Below are 20,328 nucleotides of genomic sequence, written 5' to 3'. Positions count from 1 at the left end.
GACTCCGTCCTGGAGTGACTGGTGGTTCTAGGGAGCTCTCTCCACCCAGTGGATGATGGTGATCAGAACCAGAGGACAGAGAGTCTCAGAAAATTCAACTACACTCTCAGTAACATACATGTTAGAGTCGGGGCAGAGTAGAGGGGATGAGGCAGGAGAGAAAAGGTTTATGGAGCAGAGGTAGAAGAAGGAGCAGTGCTGGGAAACCATACTGCCCATGAACTCAGAGCAAGTGTTACAGGAGTAGGTGCTAAGTCTGGCCAGCAGAATAACTACCTCTGCCCTGCAGAGTTAAACTTTTGAACCGTATTTGTACAGTGTTTAGCCAAATGGAAACCTGATCCAAACTAAAGTCCACAGAGGAACTTAGACACAGGTTTCAAGAGCTGAGCTGGACATGGAAAAGACAGCCTAGAGGTAATGGCTGATTATCAAAACGGGGCTTTTTTTTTAAAATTGACTCCTTTTTAGAAAGTGTGTGTGTGTGTGTGTGTGTGTGTGTGTGTGTGTTGTCCTGAGGGAGTACATGTATGTCACAGCTGTGTGTAGATGGCAGAGGACATCTTTGTGGAGTCGTTTTCTCCCTCTGTCCTATGTGGCTACAGGAACAGAACTCAGGTCATCAGGTCTGCAAGCACTTTAGCACTCAGTCCTCTCACAGTGGTCCCAAGTGGACTCTTGAAGTACTGCCCATAGGTGTGGCATGCATCCGGGAGCTCAAGGAAGAACACGGAAAGAGCTGAAACTGGAATCAGCATGTGGTAGAACTGCATCCAGACTCATCTTCCAGACTCTATCTCTACCAGCTTCCCCATTTGCATTCATTCCACCTTTATTTAATACCCAGTGTCAATCGAGGTGGGCCAAGTCTCCCTCTATTCTCATTCTGTCCTTCCTTTCTTTTTCCTGGCTTTCTTAGAGAACATAGGCTGACACATACTGTGCCATCTCTGTCGCAGACTCTCAAAAGCTTCACTGCCTTCTTTTCCGTTCTCATTCAACATTCAGTCAACACTGTCCATCCCCTACTCTAATTTTGTCTCTATTGCTTCCCTCCTCCATTTACTTTTCCCTCCCTTATTTTTTCTAACCCCAATACTACTCGATAACCATACTGTTTTTCTTTTCTATTCATAGTCACAGTAACTACGATGTTAGTCTACATAGTACTCTATGTGATTCTTGACTACTGTGTACCCGTGGTGGGGCCTACCCATTGTTTTAAAAGCAGACGCAGATAATGACTGTTTTTGCACATGGACTTCTCCAAGGTGAGAACTGAGAATTGACTCTAGTGCATAGGAAAAATACTCAGCCCTACTATGTTTTCTAGTCTCTCTCGAGCACTGCAAGCATTTCAATTTAAATAGGGAGATTTAAAAACAGAAATGGCATGACTAATCTGACACTGAAAAACTCCAAAAACATGAGGAACCAAGGTAACAGAACTCCTCCAAAAATTACAAAGTCCACATTAGTGTCCTGAATACGGGGTGGATTAGATGAAACACCAAGCAAAGAATTCAAAAGAATGATTATATTTTTAAAACCTTGAAGAGGACAAATGTAAACTGTGACTGAATCTCCAGAGAACACAAGAGTACAAAAGCAGAACTGTGAAAAATCACTAAACAAATAAAATACTGCAAATGCAGTAAGTTGAATGGGAAGTTTCATGGTAACTTTCACTGAATGGATGGATGAAGCGGGGCAGAGGACTGAAGAATAGAGGAATTCAAACACTCAGATTACATGTAATATAAAACAGTAAGTACAAACAGAACATTCCTTAGCTATTGAATACTATGAAAAGATAAAAATCTATAAATTATAGGCATTAAAAGGAGAATTCCATGTCAAAGGCATAGAAACATATTCAATACAATTAGAACAGAAAATTTCCCAAATCTAAGGAAAAGGATTGCCCATCCAAGTATAAGGTGCATTTGGGATACCAAATGGCTTAGACCACAAAAAAAACCTCCTGATTTCACCTGACGCCTCAAACACCAAATATGCAGAAAGTATATCGAATGCTCTAAGAAACACTGTGGGGGTTTGGATGAGAACGGCCGCCACTGGCTCAGATATTTGATTGGTTAGTTCCCACTTGGTGAATCTGTTGAGGAAGGATTAGGAGGTGTGGACTTGTTGGAAGAGGCATGTCACTGGGGGGCTATGCAGTGAGGTTTCAAAAGCCCATACCATTCCCAGTGAACTTTCTGCCTCCTGGTAGTGGGTCAAGATGTGAGCTCTCAGCTGTTCCTGCCACCATGCCTTTGCTCTGTCATCATGGACTCTAATCCTCTAAAACTATAAACCCAGTTAAATACTTTCTTTACAGGTTGCCTTGGTCATGTTGTTTTATCACAGCAATAGCAAAGTAACAAATACCAAGTTATAGGTAAGGGCAGGCTCATAAGATAACAATTGATTTTCAACAAAAACTTTTAAAGTCAGTGGGACTTGAAGTTGTATTTCAAGCTTTGAAAGACAAGTGCCAGGTGACCACCTGCAGTAAGGCTGTCTGTAAACTGAAGGAAGTTAAAAACAAAAGAAACAGAAACAGGCTAATGGTGACCACAAATAACTGGCAAACACTGTGAAAATGAATGACAGTAGAATGCCAGGCCATGAACAGAACATCTACATCACTCTCCAAGGCTCAGGGACCATCATGAGGAAGAGGAAGGAGAATGTAAGGGCCAAGGAGAAGCTGGGAAGGAGTTTGGAATGTTAACTTCAGCCATGACATGGCTAAGTACTCCTGAGCTCATAGCAGCTGTAATTTCCTGCACAGAATCTGCACAAGAGTGGGCCATCAACAACCTATCCTAAAGAGAAAAGATCCCATGGACTCCGGCCCTCGCTGAGGATGTACATGTGGCTGTCTGGTGGAGGCAGGGTAGATATGTTCTTCTGTGGTGTAGCCATCAGTAAGTTGCCCCAGCTCCTGTCCATATGCATTTACCTACTCTCCTGTAAACAGCACGAGTGACCCTCATTGGGTGATACAAGAAAAAGACACAAACACAGTGGGGGTGGGGGAGCTGGGAGACCAGGAGGCCTATAGGAGTCAGAGGGGCAAGAGGGGCTCAGAGTGCGCATGCCAAACTGCATTGTATACAGGAATAAAGACGCCACAGTGAAACCCACTTTGTCTACAAATAACACACAAAGCTTTTAGAAAAGGCTGAAGAAATTAAAAACCACTAAGTCAATTCTACAGAAGATACCTAAAGAAATCCTTCAGACTGAAAAATGAACATACTCGTGAAGCCCAGGAGAAATAAACCACACAAAAAACACTGGTTAGGTGAATAAAGATGAAGAAAACACCCAACACTACAAAATCAACAAAATGACAGAACTTAATATACACCTTACAATAATAGCTCGCATTACCAATTGCCTCAGTTCACCATTCCAAAGACACAGAATGCCACAGAGTATGAGAAGCCCAGTGTGCGTCTCCCTGTTGCCTCCACAGCGTGCACCTCACATTCAAAGACAGACTCAGCCCAAGGGAGAAAGGGGCAGGGTAGCCAAGGAGATAGAATTAGGAACAACATCCTCCTAACCCACAACAGACTTTAAACCAACATCAGTCAGAAGAGCTGAGGAAGGAACGACCCTGCTCAGCTTGTACAGGTATATGCTCCACGAGCCTGACTACTTAGTTCAATCCTTGGAATCCACAGTGGAAGGAAGAACCAACTCCTCAAAGTCATCCTCCAACCTTCACATGGCACATAAGAAATTCAATATAAATTATTTAATCAGAGATGATACAAATATATAAATAATGTAAAGATATACCTTAGGGCCTTGGTAAACAAGAACAGCCAAATCTAAAACTAATAGGTGGAAAAAAGGTAGACAGAGCAGAAATTAATAAAAACAAAAAACAAAACAAAAAAAAAAAACCTTTGGTTCTTTGAAAGAATAAATGAGACCAACCCTTAGGCAAAACAACCAAAGAGAGTCGGACCCAAATTAATAAAATTAGAGATGAAAAGGGAAACAATTCAACAGATACAACAAAATTCAGAAAATCATTACAGTGTTTTAAAACTTGTATTACACTAAATTGGAAGACCTAAAATAAATAAATTTCCAGATCCATATGCCCTATAAAAGTCAAACCAAAATGAGATAATTTAAATATATCTCCAATAAGCAACAGGACTGAAGCAGAAATAAATAAAATCTTCCAATTAAAAGCATCCCAGATCAGATAAGTTCTACCAGAACTAACAACTAAGCAGGACCTACTTCCTCAAATTCTTCCATACACGGAAAGTGGAAGGGTGCGACCAAGCACTCTTACCAAAACCTAAACCTAATTGGGACAGAAAAAGAAATTAAAGACTAGTTCTTCTGACAAACACAGATGTCAAAATTCTCAATAAAACACTTGCAAATTGCCAGACATGGTGGACCACATCTGTAATCCCAGCACTCGAGAGGGAGGAGCAGGCAGAACTCTGTGACTAGACCAGCCAAGGAAACATGGTGAGACCTTGTCTAAAAACAAACAAATAAACAAACAAGTAAAACTTATACACCAAATTAAAAAACAAACCAAAAGATCATGCACCATGATCAAGCCAGTTTCATTCCAGGGACGAAGGATGATTGACATATGCAAATTAATACTCACTACATCACAAAGACACAAGGCAGAAATCACATAATCATCTAAATACTAAGGATTCTGACAAAGTCCAACATCTCTTTGTGATAACAGTCTCAAAGACACTGTTAGCAGAGGAACAGAATAAAGACTCCATATGGCAAACTCACGGCCAGTATTATACTAAACGTGGAAAAACAGTAAGACAAAAATAGAAAATAAGGATAAAAATCCAAAGAAAGAACCCCAAGTACCCTTATTTACAGAAAGGATTCTATTCATAATAGAACCTTGAGAATCTACCAGAAACTCTTCGATTGATAAACATTTCCTTTTTTTTATTTAAGAAATGATTTAATTCAGTAATTTGACTTGTCACTACTTGAGAAGTACATTTGCCTCTCAGTATTGAGTGGTAATGAGGTTTACACAGCCTTCCTGGTCCTCACTTCCCTCTAACAGAAAGCAATACAGAGACTCAGCAGGAAGCATCTTCTGCTGTTTATGTAAACTCAGCTCCAGAAAGCAGGAAGTGAGAATATACTCAAGTCCTGTCCGCAGCATTCCCAGCTCCAATAGTGTGCTATGCTAACGGCATCAGTGTTCCATCGCTGACTAGTGACCTCCCAATGCAGAGGAAGGGTGTCCTCGCTGATGCCAGTCACTGGGAGCTTTTACATCTTTGTATCCAAACGTATGCATATAAAACTCTTGCACAGACTTTAGTGTTAACTGAAAATGCACATAATACATGTGTGATAAGGAGAGCTCCAGAACTGACCATCTTCTAGGAGCCAAACCAACTTCCGGTGCTTTCACCACTTCTTACTCCTCTAATTAGGCTAAGAAGGAGACCAATGAGCACTACAGTCAGGAATTTACTAAATACTGGTGATTTCTACTAGCCAAACTCAGCTCTGCAAGCCAACAGGTAAACCAGGAGTCTTTCTGAATTCATTGTCCGTTTAGGAGTCTGAAACATTTTCAATTAAAGCCTTCATTTTCCCTGTAGACTTCAATGTATGTGGGCCAAACAGGGCTGGTTCTGAGGTTGCGTCTGACTCTGGCTTTGGAATTCCTCTTTCAGCTTCTCCTTGGCTATTGTGTCGATGCCGATATGCAAACTTCTTTTTCAGAGCCTCTGCTATGAGGGCAGCAGGGTCAGTAATATCCACTGGCCTAGGTTTTTCATCTTTCTCTGACCTCTTGACTGGCCATAGCTTCACACTGTTCATGTCTTTAAGGATCTCTAGCATATTTGGCATGTCAAGCTTCTTTGGATGGCCCTTAGCCAGAGTCTTTCCAGCACTGAGTCTTTGCTCTCTTCGTTCTTTAATCAGATCAAGAGCAGATGTACTTGGGTGGAGCACCAATGGTGGGGGGGGGGGGGGAGGAGGCGGCGGCGGTGGCGGCGGTGGTGGTGCTACAATAACAGGTGTGGAAGAATCTAAGCAACCTGCACTTGGACTCTGTTGCTCCTGCAGGGTCACAATCTTGGCAATCTGAGCTCTAAGGGCAGCAAGCTCATTCTCAAGTGCAGAGATCTTCTGCAAGGCCTCCTCGCTGGCTAGTGTTGTCTTTGGGGAAGGCTTGTCTTGAGACGAGTTTGGTAAGGAAATGGTAAGCCCCCTGCTTGGGGGCTTCTCAAAGCAAGGAGGGTTGTTCTCAAGAGGAGGCTTGGACCTGACTTCTGTCCTGAGTCTTGTTGAGCATTCTCCTTCATCGGTGGCTACCCATCCAACATCAGCAAAAGTTGCCACCACATCCTCTCCTGGGTGCGTGGGACTCCATTCTGTTGCATGGCTGGTAAGCTGAAATTGAACTCTTGGACACTGAATCAGAGATAAGTTGGTACCAATTTTCCTTACAATACTTCGAGATGAACCATATGGTTTTCCAGACCACAGAACCGACTGCATGCTGACCCCAACTCGCTGAAACCACATCCTCATCAGGCACTTAATCCAGCCCAGCATGGAGATGGCTGAGTCTTCCCAAGCTGCAGGTCAAGTACTTCAGGCATCCATAGCAGCACATGGTCCATAGAGCACACTCAGCCGCGAAGCAGCCCTCACCTTCCCAGCTACTCACTTGATAAACATTTTCATGCTCAGCATACAATATACACTTGTATGAAAACCTCATAAGCCAGGCAGCCCATGCCTGTATTCCTAGCATTGGGGAGGACAGGCAGGAGGATCAGGAGTTTAATGCCATCTTTGGCTACACGAAGAGTTTGAGGCTAGTCTGAGATTCTTAAGATCCTGTTTCAGAAAGAAAGTTAAAAGGGGAGAGGAGAACAGAAAAGGTTCTTACATCCCCCTCCCTCCCTCCTTCCCTCCCTCCCTCTCTTCCCTTCTCTCTCTCTCTCTCTCTCTCTCACACACACACACACACACACACACACACGCACACACAAAAGAGCTGAGGATGTATTTGTCTAGCACACAGGAAGTCCTAGTTTAGTCTTCACAATGCCATAACCCAACTGTAACGGTGCACACTGCAAACCTCATCACTCAGAGGGCTGGAGCTAGGAGGATCAGAAGTTCAAGGACAACCTTTGTATACAGGAGACCTCATCCTAAAAAATAAAGCCAGGTGTGTAGCTCACACCTTTAATACCAGCCGTCAGTAGGCAGATCTGTGAGTCTGATGCCAGCCTGGTCTACACACTAGCTCCAAACCAGCTAGAGTCTTACAAAAACAAAAACCAAAAGACCTTCTAGAGGGTAAAGAGGGTTCTCGTGGTTAGAGCAACTGTAGTGCCGGCAGAGGACTGGAGTTTGAATTCCAGTGTCTGTGCAGGCTGCCCACAACTGCTGCAAGTCCAGGGCCAAGGGATCTGACGCCATCTTCTGACCTCCAGAGGCATTTGCACTCATACTCACACATTATATAACTGAAATAATAGGCCTTTAAAAATATCTTTTTAAGGAGATTTTGTAAGTAAGCCTATACTTTTTAGATTGTTTGAGTAACTATGACTGAAGAGACATGTCCTGTGACAACAGAAATAAGACTTGATATTACGCAGCATACAATGTGATACGGTACCTTTACCACTGTATTCACAAGGAGAAGCAAAAGTTCATGACTTTCATGTAGAAACAGAGAAACAGCCAAATAACCTATTAAAAAAACAAAGGAAAGGTTTTCATTACTACCTAACTCCCCAAAATTCCTTTCCTAATAAATTAGAGCCATATTTCAAGTTTTAAGTGAAAACATATCAGTTACAGGTAATACTAAAAACAAAGAGTAAAATACAACGTTAACAAACTCCACTGAAGATCTCAGAATGACAGATTCAACTAAAGTCCTCTGGATGACAGAGTTCTGGTGCAAATCTGCACTATCAAACAAAACCATCTCTGTCTTAGCGCTAACATGCAGTCATCAAAACCTTAGCTACTGTTGAGCATCGGTCGCTGTGCTGTGTGAGCTGTCTAAACCAGCCTGATACAGTCATGCTACTCATGGCTTTTTTTTTTCAGCTGAAGACAGTGTTGAGGAAAGACAGGCTGCCTGCCACATTAAATGTGTTCACCAGCTTAATCAAGCATTTCTACGTCAGAGCTTTCACTTTAGGACTGAGGAATGAACACACTGCTATCACGACGAATGCCGTAAACACGGAATCCACTGCTTTATGGCATTTCTGGCCACTTTGCAGACTGTCAATGATACTTACTAGTTACTATGTGTCAATAACTCTACAACCCTTGCCTCACTGAATTCTCCAAACAACCCTGCCATGTAAGTATGGTTACCATGCCAGTACAGTGACGAAATCAAGAGAGGTTAACATCCAAAGTCTATTGCTGTCACATGGAGGACCAGGACTCAAACCCAGACAGTCAGTCCCCATGTCTACTCTGTGCCTGCCCACCCAGTTCTCACCTCATTCTTTCTTCTCACACCTCAGCCCTTTCAATACAGATGCTAATGTTAGTTACCCTTAATGTTACTCAGGAACTATGCATCGTGTCAGTGCACACCATGGGAAACCATTTAGAAACGTCTAGTCTCACAGCCACAGGGAGCAGCATAACTGATTACAACTTTGTCAATGACAGCGAAATGAAGCTGTTACTCCTACAAGGGTGGAAAAGCCAACAAGGCCAGGGAACTCTTACAGCGGAGCTCAGTCTTCTTGCTAAGCCTCACCTGCTCAGCCAAGGTTTCACCCACACCCAAGTCAGCAATACCAAAGTCAACAAGTTCAAAGGTTATACTGAAGAAACCTTAATGCTGTTACAACAAACACTTGTTTTGACAGAGAATAAAGAAAGATAACTCTGTAATTTAGCAAATACATGTAACAGATCAAGTATGACTGCAGAGAATATCTGACATGACTAGGAATGAGGCGCTAGGCCAGGGATGTAGTTGGCAGTGTCTGCTTAGCACACACAAAGCCCTCGCCTCTACTAGCACCAGGCGTACGCACAGCACACACATACATGCAAACAACTCACACATAACATAAACCTTTTTAAAAAATAGTTACAAAGCTTGGGCCAAAGCATCTAATAAAGCAACTTAAAGCCAAGTGTGGTGGGGCACACCTTTAATTCCAACACTCAGGAGGCAGATGGAGAGCTATGAGTTTAAGGACGGCCTGGCCTATATAGCAAGTTCCAGGCCAGTCAGGTCTACATAGTGAGACCATGTGTCACAAAACAAAAAAGCAAAGGAAGGAAGAAGAGTTTGTTTGGGCTTATGATTGAGGGCAAGTCAGTATGGTAGAGAAGACAGGGTGGTAGGAGCTGGGGTAGCTGACCATAGTGTATCCTTAGGCAAGAAGCAGAGAGCAATAAACTATACAAAAATAAAACTGAAAATGAAAACAAAGTATGTTAAGTCTAAAAGTCAAACTGTAACAACAACTATTCTAAGTAACCACAGCACCACCTATCCTGGTTAGTCTTTCTGTCACCTTGTCTGGGAAAAGTGACACCAATTGAGAGAAAGTCTCCATCAGATGGGTCTCTAAGCAAGCCTGTTGGTGCATTCTCTTAATTGATGTGGAGGGGCCCAGCCCACTGTGGCAGTGGCACCCTTGGGCAGGTGGTACTGAGTGCTGTAAGACAGCAGGGTAAGGGCTGGAGAGATGGCTCAGTGGTTAAGAGCACTGACTGCTCTTAAAAAGGTCCTGAGTTCAAATCCCAGCATCCACATGGTGGCTCACAATCGTCTGTAATGGGATCTGATGCCCTCTTCTGGTGTATTTGAAGGCAGCTACAGTCTTACATAGAATAAATAAATTTTAAAAAAAAAAGAAAGAAAGCAGGCTGAGCAAGCCAGTAAACAATATTCCTGCATGTTCTCTGCTTCAGTTCTTGCCTTGAGATCCTGCCTCAACTTTCCTCAGTGATGGACTGTGGCCTGGGAGTTGTAAGCTGAAACAAACCCTTTCTCCCCAAGTTGCTTTTGATTAGTATGGTGGCTAATCTTTGTTGTCAACCCGACTAGATCTGTAATCAACTAAAACCCAAGTAGCTGGACACACCCGTGAAGGATTTTCTTGACTGGAGCATAGTTGATGAAGACCATCCTAAATCTGGGCCACGCCTCCCAGTAGCAGCCTATACAAAAGGAAACCGAAGAAGGAAGTTTTGGCTTTTGCCTGCTTGCCCTCACTTTCACTGGCAGGCTCATCAATCCTGTTGCTAAGGCATTGCTTGGATGGCATTAGAACCTATTTCTGTGGGATTCCAACATAGACTGAAGACTGGCTAAGACATGCCAGCCTTGAGGGTTGAACAACTACCAGGTGCTTGGCCTTTCTGGCAGGAGGTTGCCATTGTTGGACTAGCTGGACCACAGCCTGAAAGCCACTCCAATAAATCCCACATATATACTCATACTACCAGTTCTGCTCTTCTAGAGAATCCCAACTAATATAATCAATGATCTACCATAGCAATAAAAAGCAGATTAAGACACTACCAATTACCTAGTATTTTCTTTCCTTCTTTCTTCCTTCCTTCCTTTCCTTTCCTTTTCGTTTTTTGGTTTTTATTTGTTTTTCGAGACAGGGTTTCTCTGTGTAACACAGCCCTGGCTGTCCTGGAATTGCTTTGTAGAGCAGGCTAGCCTTGAACTCACAGAGACCTGCCTGCCTCTGCCTCCTGAGTACTGGGATTAGTAATATACATATATATCATTCTTCACACACATAGAAACATATATGTATATGTCATATATATTCTCCACACATACACAGAGATCATGGAAACTGAGTTCCCTGCTGACACCCTTAGGCTTGACCATATACAAACAACACATGGTCCATGGTCATGCAAGTAATTTAACATTATAACTACTAACTTCTAGGTTTGTTTCTAGTCTCTCCCCTACAATTGCAGAGAGTCTCAAACTGGAGCGATGTAAGTTATCCACCTGTATGTGTGACTGTAGTATATGGCATTCAATGGGCAACCATTGGCTCTGTTTTCTGAGTCCTTAACAAATTAGCTAACATAAAGAAATGCTTCACAACAGGACGAGGATCAACTCTGACCTCCACAAATGAGTTGTAGCATGTGCATACTCATACACACAATAAAGACACTAAAATTGTTTTTAAAAGGAGGTGTCACTATTTTCTCAACTAAAAGGGTAGTATACAAAGGGAATAAAGAAAAATACCTCAATGTTGAAAAAATATTAGAAAGGAAAGAGATAGTGAAGGTAGAGAAGTAAAAAAGTAAAGGAAAAGAAAGACCCAGAAGAAAGGAAAGAAACGTCAGACATTTGCTTGAATCTGGAATCTAACATCACTTCTCCGCCCTGGACTGAATTCTAGATATTTCAAACACATTCATATCTAATAACCTTCCTTTAGAAATGAAAAAGATTAAGTTGCTTTTCATTTCCCCTATAATGTTCAACAATACTGTAAAAATAAAATGTTTTTCAGGGGTTGGGGATTTAGCTCAGTGGTAGAGCGCTTGCCTAGGAAGCGCAAGGCCCTGGGTTCGGTCCCCAGCTCCGAAAAAAAGAACCAAAAAAAAAAAAAAATGTTTTTCACAGGCATGTTGGCACATGCCTTTAATCCTAGAACTTTGGAGGCAGAAGCAGGTGGATTTCTGTGAGCTCAAGGCCAGCTGGGGCTGCAGGGTGAGATCCTGTCCCAAAAAGAGAAGAAAACAGACAACAGCCTCAACAACCCTAAGAAACCACTCCAGATATAACCATCTGGACGCCAATGAAGGTCATCATTAGAAAGGTTACAGACAATGGAACTCTCAGCAGGATGGGCACCAGAAGGCACCAGAGCCTGGGTTCACCGGAGCCAGGAGTGGTGGTGTGATCCCAGCATGTGAGTCAGGGGCCAGCCTGGACTTCTGAGACCATTTCCAAGAAGAAACAACAGCAAACACAGACCCTCCTGCTGAAGGGAACTCTAAGGAACAGTTGGACACCTAAGCCCAGCGGCCATGGGACACCTCTGCAAGTGAAATAAAAACGCCTCAGAGCCAGTCCGAGGTCCACAGGAAGGTCTTGTCTGAAAACAAGGAAAGCTTACTGGAATTAAATCCCAGTGTTATACGAGCTTTATAAGAAATCAATTTTGGGGGATGGAGAGACGGCTCAGTGGTTAAGAGCACTAACTGCTCTTCCAGAGGTCCTGAGTTCAATTCCCAGCAACCACATGGTGGCTCACAACCATCTGTAATGACATCTGATACCCTCTTCTGGTGTGTCTGAAGACAGTAACAGTATATAGTATACAGTACACATAAGATAAATAAATAATTCTTTAAAAAACAATTTTAAAGATTTCTTTAATAACACAAAAAGCTTAGGATTATTAAAGGCTTGATTAGTTTGAAAGCCAAAGCATTAGTATATGAAAATTAATATATAGGAGGAAAAGACACTTATGACCACAAGGTACAAGATGGAGGGAGTCACAGAGTGAACTCAGAAGAGTTCAAATTCAAATTTAATTTGGAATATGAATCAGAAGATAACACAGAACACTTTGCTTTGGGAAAAGGCCACAACTAATGTAGGAGGTAGAAGGTCTGGGGTGGAGCGGAGCTCAGTACGTGGAATGTTGTACTCTATCCTCTTCTTCCCGCTCCAGCACCTGAGTCAGCCAATCCATGAAGACTGCTCATTCCTAGAAGCGTGGCGGTATCACGCTCACTGGATGCTCCATCCCTACACGGCCCTGTGACTCCTCTGGGGATTTTCAGACAGCCTGAAACCACCGGTCACAGACCTAAGTCTTGAAAGAATTTTCCCAAACACTCTAAAGGATTACTGCAGAAAAAAAAACCTTAATATTTCTAACAGTTATAGTTAGTGTTGTGGAAGTAAGGACAGCAGGTTTTAAATTATTCTAGTTTGTTTCAGTTTTTATTTTACAAAGAATCATTTCTTAGCCAAGTAAGTCAATAATCCAGCACTTGAGATGCAGAGGCAAGAGGGTAGCAAGTTTGAAGCGAGTCTGGGCTACACAGTAAGACTTCTTTTTAAAAAGCAAATTAACCGATTAATTAATAGTCTTCTCTCACCATTAAAGTAATGGGATTAGACAGGCTTCTTAAAGCAAGAGTTACTAGAGCACAATTTAAACACAGGAAACCCAGCTGTGTGTACAGCTCATCTGATGCGTGCACAGCTCATGGGTTTGCCCATTAATTAATGGCATCTCATTATCAAGCACTCCTGAATATTCTCTGTAACTCCAAAATGACATACATCCAGAAACACTGACTTAACATACAGACTTTGTGTTTCTAAAGTGCTAACTTTGGAAATTTGGGCTGGAATGCAGCTCAGTGGTAGAGAAGCTGCTTTAGTATGTCAGGGTCTACATTTAGTCCCCAAGACTATAACAGAAAAAATACATAACACAAAGCTCTAAAAACATAATATATACCAGCCATCATTTTATATAGTGGTTAAAACCTTAGAAACAGTCAGTACAGAAGTCTTAAACATATACATACCCACTCTTTTTTCTAAGAGGTTTCCTTGTTGGGCCAACTTGATTGCATGTATATAACCAAAAGAAGCATCGTATCCAAGCATCTCACAGTATATAAGTCTCACCATACATTCCTTCATCATTTTCTGAAAAATGAAATATCAATCACTATGTAAACAAATGGAAGGCTTTCATTTTTCTGTATGTCACACTCAGTTAACAAGGGAGCCATCTGTGCTAGTTATGAAGAACTAATGTTTCAAAGCAATTGTCTAATATTAGAATATAGAATAAAAGCCGCTTCTAACAATTATCAATACTATTCAAAATTAGTTCAAATATTTTATTGATACCGACAGTATAAACTACCTAACACTGCTTCTAATTCTATATGCACAGACAAGTTTGATTAGAGGTGGTCGTCAGACAAAATGTCATCCGTGAAGATCATATTAGCATTTAAAATCAATTGAGGGGGCTGAAGAGGTGGCTCAGTGGTTAAGGTGGCTCAGTGGTTAAGAGCACTGACTGCTCTTCCAGAGGTCCTGAGTTCAATTCCCAGCAACCACATGGTGGCTGACAACCATCTGTAATGAGATCTGATGTCCTCTTCTGGTGTGTCTGAAGACAGCTACAGTGTACTCATATACATAAAATAAATAAATCTTTAAAAAAATCAATTTGAATGTTTCATCAAATGAAAACATCTAGAAAACTTGCCACAAGGTGGTAATTTGTATCTGAGGCAGCTGTATTACTCTCTTTCCAGCATTCAGGAACTGGGGCAGGAGGCTGATGCAGACTGTGTGAGCCCAGGAATCAGAGGCTATTACTCTAAAGAACACGTCTCAAGAAACAGGAGATTAAAAAAAAAAAAATCAAATTAAGCACAGGCTTTTTCTTCAGCATTATTATATTACAAATATGTAATCACCTGCTATGTAAGTACTCTTTTCCTCTTTTTTTTTTTTTTTTTTTTTTTTGGTTCTTTTTTTTCGGAGCTGGGGACCAAACCCAGGGCCTTGCGCTTCCTAGGTAAGCGCTCTGCCAATGAGCTAAATCCCCAGCCCCTCTTTTCCTCTTTTTAAATAACTCACAGTATTGGGAACTGAGAGACAGAATTTCAAGAACACAGTAGCCATTACAAACCAAAAATTTTCTTTGAGAGATTCTATGAATGTTTTATCAGAATGACATTTGCATTATCAATATTTATAGCCAAGTTTCATTAGTAATAAAAACATAATGTTTCAAAACAGAAAAGTTCAGACTATTTAATATCTAAAATTAAAATATGACAGCGATACTGCATGTCCAGTTCTGGGTTCAATCCCAGGATCTCAAAAAAGAAAATAAATATATATATTTATAATATATATATTTCAAAGTTCTGCAAACAACCATCTGTAAGCTCAGCATCAGGACGTAGAGGTGAGAGAGTAAGTACAAGGTCATCCTTAGTTACACAGTAGTAAGTTCCAGGCCAGCCTAGGATATATCAGCTATACCTCAAAAGAAAAAAAAAAGCTTAAAATTATAGCTGGGCTTGGAGGTGCAATCATTTAACACCAGCGCTGGCAGAGGAAGGAGGACTCCTATGAGCTAGAGGCCAGCTAAGGTACACAGTCGGATGCCCCCCTCTGTGTGTGTGTTTGTGTGTGTGTGTGTGTTTATTAAAGTTAATTTTTATTAGATTATTAGATAACTAAAGACTCAGGAAACATTAAACCATTTTAACAGAATGGGGGGTGGCAGTGTATACCTATAATTCCAGTACTTGGGATATCAAAACAGGAGGATCCAAAGCTATATAATGACTCAGAGGCCGGCCCGGGCTCTATCATACCTTGTCACAAAAACCAAACCAAACCAAACCTTACCTTAAAGCAACACAGAATTATTTAGTTGTGTGTGTGTGTGTGTCTGTGTGTGTCTGTATGAATCTTAGTTTAATTCAAATCATTTATGTTTAAAGTAGTAAAAGTTAATTTATTAACATATTATGACTACTAAGTTTATTTTTTTTTCTTTTTTTTTTTTTTTTTTTTCAGAGCTGGGGACCCAACCCAGGGCCTAGCGCTCTACCACTGAGCTAAATCCCCAACCCCTAAGTTTATTTTTAACATTTGTTAGCCTGTGTGTCTCTTTGTTTTTAATTAAACCACAGTGGGAGTCCCTCTGTAAAGGCTTTTATATAAATTAGGAATAAATTGTTAATTCATCCCATTAAGTTTCAATCCTGAATTTGTATCATGAACTCAGAGTTTTGTTTTATTTGTTTTTTAAAGATTTATTTATTTATGTATATGAGCACACTGTAGCTGTCTTCAGACACACCAGAAGAGAGCATCGGATCCCATTTCAGATGCAGATGGTTGTGAGTCACCATGTGGTTGCTGGAAATTGAACTCAGGACCTGGGGAAGAGCAGTCAGTGCTCTTAACCACTGAGCCATCTCTCCAGCCTGAGCTCAGAGTTTTACTAAGTAAAATTATTCCATGAGTTGTTATTCCTTTATCTAGAGAAGAAAGCACACTCCTGATGCGGGACTTTGCTTGGATTTTAGAGCTTCCTTCCAGTTGTTCCAGCTCTGTAATTCCTTAGAAACGTAGACTACGAGGTGACCCAGACCTGCCTGGATGGCTACAGTTATATAATCCTCCTGCTAAACTCTGACCATCCAGTGATCAGTTTTGCCCAACACCAAATTTATGCCTTATAGCAATAAAAATTGTATTCAATGATACTCATTATAGGAAATGAAAACCTAACAAAGTAAAAAAGAGAAAAACAACTATTTCTGCCTAACATTCTATTAAGTATCACAAAGCATTCAATATATATATCATGATATATACATATCATGTATATATATATTTATATATATATTACACACACACCACATATACACATACAAAGACATAAGACTAATGTCTTAAATTTTATTTCCATGAATATTATGACTACAAAAAGAAATATTTACCTTCTCTTGGACTTTGCATATTCATGTTTATGACAATGTATTCATGCAATGTTATCACCCTAAAATTCACTAGGGGGAGAAACATTTCCACAATGACTTACACATAAAAGGACTCAATAGGCTGAGTGCAGTGGTACACATCTTTGATCCCAGCACTCCAGGGACAGAGGCAAGTGGCTCCCTGTGACTTTAAAACCCACTTGATCTACATAGCAAGTTCTAGGCCAGCCAGGGCTATACACCAAGGCCCTGCCTCAAAAATAAATGAATACGAATAAATAGACATAACTTTTTTAAAAACCACCCACTAAATAGTTGATGAACAAGTGTTAGTTGGAATTGGTTAGTCAGAAGTGTCAAGTCAGTAAGATGGCTCAGTAAGTCAAAGGCCATAGGGCAAAGGAATCAGGCCACAAAGCCTGAGGACATGATTCAATCCTACAGACACGAGTGGTGGAGAGAACCAACTCCCACACCTTCTCATTTCCACACACATGCTGTGGCACAGACACATGAGTGCAGGCTTATACACACATACATGCACTAAAAGTTTTTTTGTTTTTTTTTTTCAAGATTTATTTTATTTATTATATATATAAGTACACTGTAGCTATCTTCAGATACACCAGAAGGGGGCATCAGATCTCTTTACAGATGGTTGTGAGCCACCATGTGGTTGCTGGGAATTGAACTCATGACCTCTGGAAGAGCAGTCGGGTGCTCTTAACCGCTGAGACATCTCTCCAGCCCGCACTAAAAGTTTTAATTAGAACAAACATTAGATACCCATATACATTGTACATTCCGTATTGAACTGACACAATGTACCACATAAAGAAATAAAAAAACTATAACAGTGACTGGAGAGACAGTTCAGCAGTTAAGAGCACTGGCTGTTCTTCTGGAGGTCCTGAGTTCAAATCCCAGCAACCACCTGGTGGCTCATAACCATCTGTAATGAGATCTGATGCCCTCTTCTGGTGTGTCTGAAGACAGCTACAGTGTACTCATATAAAAGAAATCAATCTTTTTTTAAAAAAGAAGAAAAAGTACAACAAAAACCCGGGTCCTGATCTGAAGACTTGCAAAAGCTCGCAGTGGCCAGCAGAGCAGCTGAGCGAATGCTGTGTGAAACCATACTGTATGGATCCAGGCTTCAAATGCAAGTGTGATGGACTCTGCAAACCTACCAGTGTTGTAGTAGGAGCAGAAACAGTCGCCTTCAGACTACTCAGTTCCTGCTGGATTAACTTCTCTTCTTCCTAAAAAATACGATTAGAGTAATGTCAATTAAAATCATTCTTAAAGTTATATTCATCCATATCACCCTCCCTGGAAAGAATAATTATTTCCAGGCTAACCTACTGCTCCTCTTCATTTCATCTGGTTGGGTATGCTATTAAAGACTGGCAGACAATTGTTTTTTAAATTTCAAAATGAGGGGCTGGAGAGGTGGCTCAGCAGTTAAGAGCATTAGCTGTTCTTCCAAAGGTCATGGGTTCAATTCCTGGCACAACAAGTCAGCTCACAACTGTCTATAATTCCAGTTTCAGGGGACCTGATACCCTCACAGAGACATACATGTAGGAAGAAAACCAATGTACATAAAATAAAAAATAAATTACTTTAAAAACAAAAACTTCAAAGTGGGCCCAGCAGTGGTGGTGCTCACCTTTAATCCCAGCACTTGGGAAATAGAAGCAGGTGGATCTCTGTGTTCAAACCAGCTAGGGCTACATAGAAAAACCCCGTCTCAAAAAAAAACCATAAAAATAAAACAACCAAAAAAAAAAAAAAAAAAAAAAGGAAAAAGCTTCAAAATCAAGGTGGTGAGATGATGCCTCAGTAGGTGGAGGTCACGCTGCCAAGCCCAATGACCTGAGTTCAATCCCTGGAACCCACATAATCCCACACACAACCCTCACTAGCAGTTCTTAATTAGCCACTTAACGTCAGGTACACGTATAAATATGTGTAAGTTTTAAAAACTCAAAATAGCTGGGCATGGTGGTATGCACCATTAGTCTCAGCACTCTGAAGGCGAAGGCAGATGGATTTATGTGAGTTCAAGGCCAGCCAGGTCTATACAGGAAGCTCCAGGACAATTCTAAATGGAAAGAGAGTAAAAAGAAAAGTGTGGATCTGGATGAGGACTACATCTTCCCCGAAGCATGGAGTGGTCAAGGAGCAAACACAGACATAAGACAGACAAGGTCCTCTTCCTGACCTCCATTCCTCCGCATCCCCACCTCCTCTCTCACTTCTACTGCACACACAGCCCAGTGTGGACAACTCTGGTCCTTGTGCTGGACCTCAGTAAGCACTTAGGGCCCAACTACTGGCTAATACAATGCTATCTTTAAATCACATACAGGGTCACTGACGTTACTGGCTACTTAAGAACTGCTAGTAAGGGCTGCAGAGACGATGCCACAGGTGAGACTGCTCTTGCAGGGACAGAATTTGGTTCCTGGCACCCACTCTGATAGCTCACAACAGCCTAAAAGTCCATCTCCAAGGAATCAGACACTCTCTTCTGGACTCTGAGGGCATCTGCACTCATGAACACATGTCCCCCACACATACAACAACTTAAAACAAAATAAATCTAAAAACAACGCAAAAAAACTTAGAAGTAATGCCGCATCTGGCTATCTGTGCACTTTCAAACTAAGCCTATATATATATATATAATATATCTGTATATATTATATATATATTCTTTAAATTTTCTTTCAGGAGCAGGGGCAGATGGCTCAATGTGTAAAAGCACTTGCTCCACAAGCCTAAGGGTCAGAAGCTATCATATAAAAAGCCAGGTGTGGTGAGGTGTATCTGTGATTCCCTGCACTGCTATGGTGACACAGGAGGTAGAGACAGAACACCCCAGAAGCTCTCTGGCTGGCTTGCCTGAATACACAGCACAGAAACAAACGTCAAGAGAGATCTGACCTCCAACAAGGTGGAAGGTGAGGACTAAGACCCAAAGCTGTCCTCTGAAGCCTATACATGTGCCACGGGTCCGTGCACCTCACATACCAACACACGCACACATTCATATTCTCTCTCTCTCTCTCTCTCTCTCTCTCTCTCTCTCTCTCTCTCTCCATAGATACATGTACACATAAAATACTTACTTGTCCTCTCATACAAATTAGCAAAAGAAAAGCACGAAGATATATTAAGTACAGGAATGATTTCGGGATGTGCAGCAAGCCCTGTTCAATACAGCTTTGCCACATACCAGCTCACAGTTAGAACACACGCACGTTTTAAACCTTTAAAGGCATCTTGTCTCTCTCCTCCTCTCTGCTGGCACTGGCATTACACTGTAGTTATTTATGTCAAGTCCAAAATGGATGATCAATTCTTTGATAGAAAAGTGATTCGCTATTTTCATTACTTAACATATAGCTGCGCTTGATAAATATTTGCTGAAGAAAGTATGACACGATGTTACGTTTTTAAGACATACGCTCCTTGAGTCAGCACCATACACAATCCGTGGGAAGGTAATAACTTCTATGGTAACTACTAGTTCTCAAAGCGGGTCTTTGCCCAACCCGTTGGACTAGCCTAAACCTCAAGCTCTGCAAAGATTAATAGCTCTGTCAGGGGTGGGAGTCAGGGTTGTCTGTCGGTGTACGTGACGCTTCCAAATAGAAGGAACGAAATTAAAACTCAGTAGGGAAAAGAAACTTCGTAGGAGCCTATAGCTCAGGCTTTAAGTCGCACCGGCTATTTGAAGATTGACAGCTC

The 20,328-nt window shown here is 41.4% G+C and overlaps 2 protein-coding genes across 3 annotated transcripts in view; both read right to left on the bottom strand.

Moving 5' to 3' along the window:
* Window positions 1-20,328, bottom strand: part of Ap4e1 (adaptor related protein complex 4 subunit epsilon 1) — a 66,483-nt gene that overhangs the window by 45,788 nt on the left and 367 nt on the right. The window contains exons 2-4 of one of the 2 annotated variants that reach the window (NM_001191742.1): window positions 17,760-17,831; window positions 13,609-13,732; window positions 7,694-7,767 (exon numbers count right to left, since the gene is read on the bottom strand). In NM_001191742.1, the coding sequence (NP_001178671.1) occupies window positions 7,694-7,767; window positions 13,609-13,732; window positions 17,760-17,831 (270 nt within the window). Of the gene's footprint in view, window positions 1-7,693; window positions 7,768-13,608; window positions 13,733-17,759; window positions 17,832-20,328 lie in introns of those variants that run through there. The other variant, XM_063283751.1, reaches the window with a different exon arrangement.
* LOC120101654 (mitochondrial fission regulator 1-like) lies at window positions 4,964-6,939 on the bottom strand. Its single transcript, XM_039106559.2, has one exon. It carries the CDS (start codon window positions 6,610-6,612, stop codon window positions 5,602-5,604), a length of 1,011 nt encoding a protein of 336 aa, XP_038962487.1. The 5' UTR covers window positions 6,613-6,939; the 3' UTR covers window positions 4,964-5,601.

This window comes from Rattus norvegicus, chromosome 3 (genome assembly GCF_036323735.1).
Source record: "Rattus norvegicus strain BN/NHsdMcwi chromosome 3, GRCr8, whole genome shotgun sequence".
Lineage (NCBI taxonomy): Eukaryota > Metazoa > Chordata > Mammalia > Rodentia > Muridae > Rattus > Rattus norvegicus.
This window is presented reverse-complemented; position numbering and strand designations above follow the sequence as displayed.

Bases quoted from the DNA above. Each gene is read 5' to 3' on its own strand.
- LOC120101654 (XM_039106559.2), bottom strand. From the start codon at position 6,612: ATGCTGGGCTGGATTAAGTGCCTGATGAGGATGTGGTTTCAGCGAGTT.